General features: G+C 48.7%; 1 protein-coding gene across 1 annotated transcript; it reads right to left on the bottom strand.

Annotated features, from left to right (window-relative positions):
• Window positions 1-948: 948 nt before the first annotated feature.
• Window positions 949-4,795, bottom strand: LOC143975834 (N-acetyltransferase 8F1-like). The gene has a single exon (XM_077478397.1). It carries the CDS (start codon window positions 4,793-4,795, stop codon window positions 4,136-4,138), a length of 660 nt encoding a protein of 219 aa, XP_077334523.1. The 3' UTR covers window positions 949-4,135.
• Window positions 4,796-10,350: the final 5,555 nt, after the last annotated feature.

The raw sequence follows: 10,350 nt of genomic DNA, 5'->3' as shown, positions 1-10,350 counted from the left end.
AACTAATGATTAAAATCACTCAAAGATGGTACTTAACCCCAGACAAGATATCAAAGTTCTCTGATAAACACTCTACGGAGTGCTGGAGGCAACGTGGGAATAAAGGGGATATACTCCATATTTTTTGGAGTTGCCCCAAACTGGCTTCCTTCTGGGAGGCGACCTTTAAGTTAATATCTGACATATCCCAAATTGCAATTTCCCCTAGCCCTGACCTGGCTTTGCTCTCCCTGAGTCTTGACTTACTCCCAACAAAGATGAGACACTCTATCTCCCATATCTTGCTGGCAGCTAGACTGGGGATAACCAGACTGTGGAAAAACCCTTCTCCACCGACTTTAGTGGAAGTAATAAACACCACACATCTACATTACACATACGAAACGACGCTTGCACGCAGTAATCCCAAAAGGGATCAGGTGTTCCAAAACTGGACCCCCTGGTCGACGTGGATTGCACACACCAACATTCTACCGCTGGAAAACTGATCTCACCCACCCTGAGGTCCTACTACACTGGGTTTAACAGACGTTGTTCTAGAGAATCTCTATTCCACATACGTTATGCTATTGTAACCAGTTGTCGTACCTATGTTATGTTATTACCGTATTATGGTTTGTAAAGACTTTGATCTCGATACGAATGGGACCCTGAGCCGCTCCCTGGGGGCACTGCTCTCCTCCCGGACACAGAATTGATCCCGTAAGGGGTGTCTAGGTGGAGAGGGATTCCCCGCCAAATCGTGGGTCGCGCTCCATAGCTCTTCATTTGAGAGGTGTTCGCACCAAAGGTCATCATCTGGCTGTTTACATAGTCTTATGTATAATGAGCATTCTGTTGTTAGTTACTCTGTTTGTTATATCTACAGTTGACATCTAAGACACTGTTCGTTCTACGATTTGTGTAATATGTGAAAACCTAATAAAAATCTACTTTAAAAAAAAAAAAAATTTAAAAATTTAATTTGGGTACAGTGCTATATGACTGAGTAATTGTCATTCAAAGTGTGACAGCGCTGAAAGCTGGAAAGAGACACATATTTATTTTCCCAACTGTGATTCTGAAGCCCAGGAGTTGGATTTAATTGAGCGTGTTTTGACCTGTATGTTTCATTTGGTGAAAGCTCACTGTGGTGATGACACATTGAGGATTCTTAGCTGACAAGAAATGTATCATTGTGGGCACACTCACAGAGAATTGGGACTATTTCTGAGCACTCATTTATCACCGGTGTTTTATTGTGTTAGGTGGGCAGCACAGTTTTTACTTTTGCAATATTTTTTGTAGTTTGTTTTCTTATTGTCCTATATTTACTATTTCATATATTCATGCTTTGTGCACTTATTTCTACTTCTTTAGGGGGTTTTTTCTCAGAGGATAGGTGCTGAAACCCCCCCCCCCCACTTCTGAGTCACTTCTGGTACCCACCTATGAGCACCGTCCCTTGGTTCCACCCCTACCCACCTCCGAGCACCATCCCTTGGTTACACCCCTACCCACCTACGAGCACCGTCCCTTGGTTACACCCCTACCAACCTACGAGCACCATCCCTTGGTTACACCCCTACCCTCCTACGAGCACCGTCCCTTGGTTAAACCCCTACCCACCTACGAGCACCGTCCCTTGGTTACACCCCTACCAACCTACTGGAACCGTCCCTTGGTTACACCCCTACCCCCCTATGAGCACTGTCCCTTGCTTACAGCCCTACCCACCTACGAGCACTGTCCCTTGGTTTCACCCCTTTCCACCTCCAAGCACCGTCCATTGGTTCCACCTCTACCCACCTCAGGGCACCATCCCTTGGTTACACCCCTTCCCACCTACCAGCACCGTCCCTTGGTTTCACCCCTACCCACCTATGAGCACCATACATTGGTTCCACCCCTACCCACCTATGAGCACCGTCCCTTGGTTACACCCCTACCCACCTACGAGCACCGCGCCTTGGTTTCAACCCTACTAACCTACCAGCACCGTACATTGGTTCCACCCCCTACCCACCTCCGAGCACCGTCCCTTGGTTACACCCTTACCCACTTACGAGCACCGTCCCTTGCTTACACCCCTACCCACCTACGAGCACCGTCCCTTGGTTACACCCCTACCCACCTATGAGCACCATCCCTTGGTTACACCACTACCAACCTACTAGCACCGTCCCTTGGTTACACCCCTACCAACCTATGAGCACCGTCCCTTGGTTACACCCCTACCAACTTACGAGCACCGTCCCTTGGTTACACCCCTACCCACCTACTAGCACCGTCCCTTGGTTACACCCCTACCCCCCTATGAGCACTGTCCCTTGGTTACAGCCCTACCCACCTACGAGCACCGTCCCTTGGTTTCACCCCTACCCACCTCCAAGCACCATCCATTGGTTCCACCTCTACCACCTCCGGGCACCGTCCCTTGGTTTCACCCCTACCCACCTACGAGCACCGTCCATTGGTTCCACCCCTACCCACCTATGAGCACCGTCCCTTGGTTACACCCCTACCCACCTACGAGCACCGCCCCTTGGTTTCAACCCTACCCACCTACCAGCACCGTACATTCGTTCCACCTCCGAGCACCATCCCTTGGTTCCACACCTACCCACCTATGAGCACCGTCCCTTGGTTTCACCCCTACCCACCTACGAGCACTGTCCCTTGGTAGCCACGAGTCTCTGCAGGGGTCCTCAAGGGAAAGGGAGGTTCTCTGGGGACCCTGATGTAAGTGTGGGGGCTCTCTGGGGACCCTGATGCAAGGAGGAGTGTCTCTGGGGACCCTGATTTTAAGGGGGAGGCTCTCTGGGGACCCTAATGTAAGGGGGGCTCTCTGGGAACCCTGATGTAAGTGGGGGGCTCTCTGGGGACACTGATGCAAGGGGGAGGCTCTCTGGGGACCCTGATGTAAGTAGGGGGCTCTCTGGGGATACACACACACACACACACACACACACACACGTATATTACTGTATATACATGTGTATGCCCGCCCAAGCTTATGACTTTCTTTACTACGCTGCTATGGGCTCTAGCCCCAGATTTTTTGTAGACCTAGCAATGCCCCTGGTCATCAGTGATGCCTAAACACCTACGTAGATGGGCTTACAGTGGTTGTAAACCCTTACAAACCACTTTGACCTACAGTGCATGCGCCGTAGACAGCGGCGCGCAGGCGCACTGAGCGCGGCATTTCCAACAATGGAGCTGCCGCGCGTGTCGGCTCCCGTGCGCATGCGAATGACAGCGGCGGAGCTGCGAGACCCCACCGAAAAGATGGATGCGCAGGACTACAGGGGACAGCGGTGACATCGCTGGATCCTGTGTCAGGTAAGTGACACATAATGGGCTACTATGCGATGCATAGTAGTCCATTATGCTTTGCCTTTGCAGGGAATGAAAGAGGAAGTAAACCCATCAGGGTTTACTTCCTCTTTAAGAGGCTTCAGAGGTATCTACTGTATATTCAAGGATGGTCTATGTTCCCAAAATTAGAATAGAGTCTAACAATTATATGTTCATTACCCAATGTCACAGCATCAAACATTATGTCCCAAAGGAAGATCCCGATATAGGAAAAAGGATATTGCCACATTACGATTAGTTGTATATACTTTACAGGGGCCGCCTTTCTTTCTTTTTTTTTTTTTACAAGGCTGACAGGAGTAGTGACAATGGCATCACTACTCCTGTCAGCCCAGCACTGGAAGCAGCAAGGAGAAGAGGAGAGAGCTGGGAGGCGGTGCAGGCTGTGTTCTCGCTCTCCCTCCTCCTTTCTGCCAGTGCAATTCTCCTGCATTAACAAACAAGTAGAGTTGTTAACAGACACACAGGAGCTGCACTAGCAGGAAGGATGAGTGGGAGAGGGAGCACAGCCAGCACCACAGAGCGCAGTGTCCAGGAGAGAGCCATCAACACAAGCATGTGCTCAATTTTAAAACTGAGCCGCACGGTGATTTTGACAAGTGATCCTGACGTAGGATCCTCTTAGCTTAGCACATGATCAATAGGAAGGTGCAGTTTGGCATCTTTGCACTGGCCGCTGGATGTCCCGCCACTGGATATTCTTGAATTGTAGGAAACTGAGGTGATGAAATCACAGGCAGCAAGTCATAGCCAAGGAGTATTTCATTGCCCTTTTTTAAAGATCATACTGGAGAATAAGGTCGACAAAGTCTAAAAATTTGGTGAAGTAGTAATTTGGATAATAGTTGACTGTTATCTTAAAGCCCAGCCTCTTGTAGAGGTGCACGGCGTCCATCTGATACAGCGAGGTCTCCAGGACGACGGCCTGATATCCAGACTTCTGAGCAAAGTCAATGACTGTCTTGCACAGAGTCTTGCTGATGCCTCTGCCCCGGTGTTTCTTGGGAACCGACAACCTTTTGAGCTCCACTTGGTTCTGTCCGCCAGGATGGGGATATGGGGCAGCTGCCACCGTGCCCACAATTTCTCCTCCCACCTCTGCCACCCAGAAGCAGCAACCATCCCGCTGAAGATAATGTTTCCTGATATCCAACATGTCAGTAGCCAGGCATTTCCTGACATAGGAAAAGAAAATATGTATGTTGATGAGTGAAAAGACAAGAATGACGACGGCCACCGCTAGAGATGAGACTATAAAGGAGCCTGTGGTCACCAGGGCGAGGAGGAAGACAGCAAGAACCAGGATCCAAACTCGTGGAAGGCTGAATGTGTGACGGAGGGCCACAGGGTAATGTTCTGTGATTCCGCGAGCAAAGATGTCCCTCACCGTATGGTAATCCGAGTCCTTGTAGAGGCGGATCTGGCATTCTGTCATGTTGTTGACCTCCCTGTGGATAAAGATAAAAACAAGTGAAATTTTAGTGTATTGGGAATATCTCTTTCATTAATTTTAGGTGACCTTCAACAACGACACGACAACGACACACGGTCGGACATTCCGACCACAAAATACGTCAGATTTTTTCCGACGACTTTTGTCCGAAACAAGTGCTTGCATACACACGGTCGGACAAAGTTGTCGGAAAATCCGATCGTTTCGGGAACGTGATGCCGTTCTTTCCTTACAACGGGACTTCCGTTGAGGCTAGTAGCCAATAGCTTTGGTCTCGTAATTCGATCCGAGCATGCGTGGCACTTTGTCCGATCGGAATTCTCTACAAACGTTCAGAAAAAGTCCGGTCAGATTTTTTTTTGTCGGAAAATTCGAGATCCTGCTCTCAAATTTTTCTTTGTCCGTCTGAGATTTCTGACTGAAAAAGTCCGATAGAGCCCACACCCAATTGGATTTTTTGACCATATATAATCCGATCGGACCTTCTCCATCTGAATTTTCGACCGCGTGTACAGGGCGTAACTCCCCTCTGGGTTATCTATACACATTGCAGGGATTATAACAAATAGCTTTTTGACTGTCTGTGTCCATGTTCTGAGTGAATGTAAAAGGGAGCGACTTTATAATAATCAATCAGCTGCTATATCTGCAGAGCTATGAGGAAAGTGGCGGGGTCTACATCCATCTAGATGTGACTCCCCTTTGGAAGTATCTCAGCAAAAATGACATGGCAGCATAAATGCTTATACAGATCTGGCCTATCCCAGAGAGGCAGGCTAGGAGACTTATATACACACACAGTATATATTTATATTCAGTTTACACACTGAGCTCAGGGTATTTTCCTGGAGGGGATTAGTCCAGCCTGGAGGGCACGCTTCCCTCCCTGGCACTGTAAGGTGTCACTTGGAAGGAGGCAACCAGCTGTTCCTTGGTCCTTGAGTAAATACAAACACTTTGAGAGATCTTGGGCACCTTTGTGCTTGTGCCACGGCTCTGGTGCTTGAGAGTCAGCTGTGGGTCTAGTAAGAGGGGATACTGACCGGTGTTCTGAAGAGCTTTGTCCAGCTAATCTTCTACTTAAAGAGTCCTTGTGGATCTAAGACAGAGCCTTACAGTTACTGCTACTGCCAATCAGTGGCGGCTGGTGAAGTTTCCTTCCTTGTTGACACCTCCCACTTGGCAAAAATGGGTGTGGTTTCAGCAAAATGGTGGGTGTGGCTCTAAGGTGGTTTGGTTAGCATCTGAGATGAACGAGAGAGGGAGGGGACAGCAGGCCCAGATCCTACACAACAATAGAAATATGTGTATTCTAGAAAGTTTAACAATCAGTAGATAAAGATATTCCAAACACCTGGTGTTAGCACTTCAATCATCCCGACACCATGGTTGTTATGGTGTCAGGTTGACTGAAGTGCAATATTTTCTATTATTACATTGTAATATAAAATTAAATCATTCAACTCACCCTAATGCAGAATCAGTGGGAGCCCTGAGCGTTTCACTAGCTACGTCGCCTACAACCAGATACCATCAGGTGTCCCCAGCGGAGTCTGTCCTTACATCAGGTGCCCCCAACGGAGTCCCCCTTACATCAGGTGCCCCCAGCGGAGTCCCCCTTACATCAAGTGCCCCCAGTGGAGTCCCCCTTACATCAGATTCCCCCAGCGGAGTCCCTCCTTACATCAGGTGTCCCCAGCGGAGTCCCTCCTTACATCAGGTGCCCCCAGCGGAGTCCCTCCTTACATCATTTACCCCCAGCGGAGCCCCTCCTTACATCAGGTGCCCCTTGCGGAGTCCCCCTTTCATCAGGTGCCTCTTGCGGAGTCCCTCCTTACATCAAGTGCCCCCCAGCGGAGTCCCTCCTTACATCAGGTTCCCCTTGTGGAGTCCCCCTTCCATCAGGTGCCTCTTGCGGAGTCCCTTCTTACATCAGGTGCCCCCAGCGGAGTCCCTCCTTACATCAGGTGCCCCCAGCGGAGTCCCTCCTTACATCAGGTGCCCCCAGCGGAGTCCCTCCTTACATCAGGTGCCCCCAGCGGAGTCCCTCCTTACATCAGGTGCCCCCAGCGGAGTCCCTCCTTACATCAGGTGCCCCCAGCGGAGTCCCTCCTTACATCAGGTGCCCCCAGTGGAGTCCCTGCTTCCATCAGGTTCCCCTTGCGGAGTCCCCCTTTCATCAGGTACCTCTTGCGGAGTCCCTCCTTACATCAGGTGCCCCCCAGCGGAGTCCCTCCTTACATCAGGTTCCCCTTGTGGAGTCCCCCTTCCATCAGGTGCCTCTTGCGGAGTCCCTCCTTACATCAGGTGCCCCCAGCGGAGTCCCTCCTTACATCAGGTGCCCCCCGCGGAGTCCCTCCTTACATCCAGTGCACCCAGCGGAGTCCCTCCTTACATCCAGTGCACCCAGCGGAGTCCCTCCTTACATCAGGTGCCCCCCAACGGAGTCCCTCCTTAGATCTGTGTCCCCGTCAGCGGAGTCCCTCCTTACATCTGTGTCCCCAACGGAGTTGACTTATTCTAGTATGCCAAGAGAGAGAGATCTTCAGATTTTACCAAAAGATCTGTCTGCAGCAATCTATGTATATTTTTTTTTGTACACTTTGTAATGTAAAATTAAATATAGCATTATAACTAAGTAAATTATCAAAAAATAGCTAAAAAAAAACGTGAAAAGTGGCTGATATATAAAAGACATGTTTCACATTACTACAAAGCTAGAAAAAAAAGCAGACTGTCGAGATTTTAAAATGACTTCCTTACATCAGGTGCCCCCAGCGGAGTCCCTCCTTACATCAGGTGCCCCCAGCGGAGTCCCTCCTTACATCAGGTGCCCCCAGTAAAATGACAAGCACTGCAGTTTTAGAAAGTGAGAGTAACATGGCAGCAGACGGAACTCATGGATCTTTTGTTGGAATCACTGGTAGTTTATTAATTCATAGTAGTGCCAAGCCCTAACCGGAGGACATTTTGTTTTCTAAGGTTGCACTGTAAACAATTTCCCATGGTTTTTTTTGTTTTGTTTTTTGTTTTTTTTAGGAAAAAAAACAGTTTTTCTCATTTACAAAATTTACTGACAGAAACTAAGTACTTTTTCTCCTTCACTGATGAGCACTGATGAGGAGGCACAAATATGCTGCACTTATGGGCACTGATATGTAGCACGGATAGGCAGCACTGATGGGTGGCACTGGTATGCACTGGGCACAGATAGGTGGCACTTAAGGAGCGACACTGACTGGCATCACTGATGGCCACTGATTGTTGGCACTTGTGGGCACAGATTTATGACAATTGTGGACACTGGTTGGCACTGATTGCTTGCAATGGTGGGCGCACATTTTTGGCACTGGTGGCACTTCATTGTAATCAGGGCACTGATGAGGAGGCACAAATATGCCACACTTATGAGCACTGATAGGTGCCACTGATATGTAGCACGGATAGGCAGCACTGGTGGGCACTGGGCACAGATGGGCGGCACTGGTGGCCACAGATAGGCGGCACTTAAGGAGCGACACTGATTGGCAGCACTAACTGGCATCACTGGCCACTGATTTCTGGCACGTGTGGGCACAGATTGATGACAATTGTGGGCACTGGTTGGCACTGATTGCTTGCAATGGTGGGCACACATTTTTGGCACTGGTGGCACTTAATTGTAATCAGGGCACTGATGAGGCACAAATATGCCACACTTATGGGCACTGATAGGTGCCACTGATAGGTGCCACTGATATGTAGCATGGATAGGCAGCACTGGTGGGCACTGGGCACAGATGGGCGCCACAGGTGGGCACAGATAGGTGGCACTTAAGGAGCAACACTGATGGGCAGCACTGGCCACTGATTGCTGGCACTTGTGGGCGCAGGTTGATGACAATTGTGGGTACTGGTCGGCACTGATTGCTTGCAATGGTGGGCACACATTTTTGGTGGCACTTAATTGTAATCAGGGCACTGATGATCAGTGCCCTGCTTACATCACTAGATGTCCCTTGCGTGGAGATGCCGCTGATCGGCTCTCCTCTCCTCACACTCTGTCAGTGAGAGGCGAGGAGCACCGATTACCGTCATCTCTGTGTTTACATGTAACCGGCTGTGATTGGACACAGCCGATCACATGGTTAAAGAGCCGCGGCTCTTTATACAGATCGGGGTTGTGCCGTGTCCTAGCAACAGGGTGCGGTCATATGACGTCCACCCAGAACGAGAGCAGCGCCGCCCAGCCATCGTTTGACAGCCGGCGGGCAGGAAGTAAAGACCTCCTACCTCCTTATATACTGCGGCAGGGCGGCTCAATTGTGCGAAACAACGTACCTGCACGTCATTTCGTTCAATAGATACTGTGGGCGAGCGACTGCTGCAGGGAGGATGAGCCAAGCTGCGGCTTCCGGCAGACGTGATGTCTGCTGTCTACCCGCCATCACTCCACAGAGAGGCAGAACGGGGGGGGGTGTCTGTCTAATGTAAACAAGGCAGATCCCCGTTTTGACAGGGAAGTACACAGAGATCTTCTATTCCTTGGGGGCAAGAACATGGATCTCTGTGTTCTTCCTGTCAGTCTACCCCCCCCCCACGCACAGTTAGAAAACACTTCCAGGGAACACTCTTACCATTGTGTCACGGAGCGGCAGAACAGGGAGATACCTTTTGTAAACAAGGCATTTCCCTCGTTCTGCCTAGCGACATGACAGAGATCACAGCTCCCTTGTCATCGGGAACGGTGATCATTGTCATGTCAGTGGTAGCCCCTCCCCCCCACAGTTAGAATCACTCGCTAGGACACACTTAACCTCTTCATCACCCCCTAGTGTTTAACCCCTTCACTGCCAGTGTCATTTACACAGTAATCAGTGCATTTATATAGCACTGATCTCTGTATAAACGGCAATGGTCCCAAAAGAGTGTCCGATGTGTCCGCCATGATGTCGCAGTCACAATAAAAATTGCAGATGGCCGCCATTACTAATAAAAAATAAATTATTATAAAAATGCAAAAAAAAAATCGACTCCCTATTTTGTAGATGGAATAGCTTTTGCGCAAACCAATCATTATATGCTTATTGCGTTTTTTTTTTTTTTTTTTTTTTTACAAAAAATATGTAGACAACATATTCATTTTATTTTTTACACTATAAAAAAAAGCGTAAATAAAAGCGATGTTTTTTGCTATAATAAATATCCCCCAAAAATATATATAAAAAACAAATTTATTTCTCAGTTTAGGCCTAAACTGAGAAATAAATTTGTTTTTTATATATATTTTTGGGGGATATTTATTATAGCCAAAAATATTGCTTTTTTTTTTCAAAATTTACGCTCTTTTTTTTGTTAGCGTAAAAAATAAAAACCGCAGAGGTGATCAAATACAACCAAAATAAATCTCTCTTTGTGGGAGGGGGGAAGAATGTAACTTTTGTTTGGGTACAATGTCGCACGACCGCGCAATTGTCAGTTAAAGCGGCGCAGTGCCCGAATCGCAAACAAGTGATTTGGTTCAGGAAGGGGGTAAAATCCTCCACGCTTCACGTTGT

The sequence above is a fragment of the Lithobates pipiens genome, unplaced genomic scaffold (assembly GCF_037356315.1).
Source record: "Lithobates pipiens isolate NorthernLeopardFrog02 unplaced genomic scaffold, aLitPip1_a1.2 Scaffold_13, whole genome shotgun sequence".
In the NCBI taxonomy this organism is placed as follows: Eukaryota; Metazoa; Chordata; class Amphibia; order Anura; family Ranidae; genus Lithobates; species Lithobates pipiens.
Note: the sequence above shows the minus strand (reverse complement) of the source record. Positions and strands in the feature narration are given on the sequence as shown.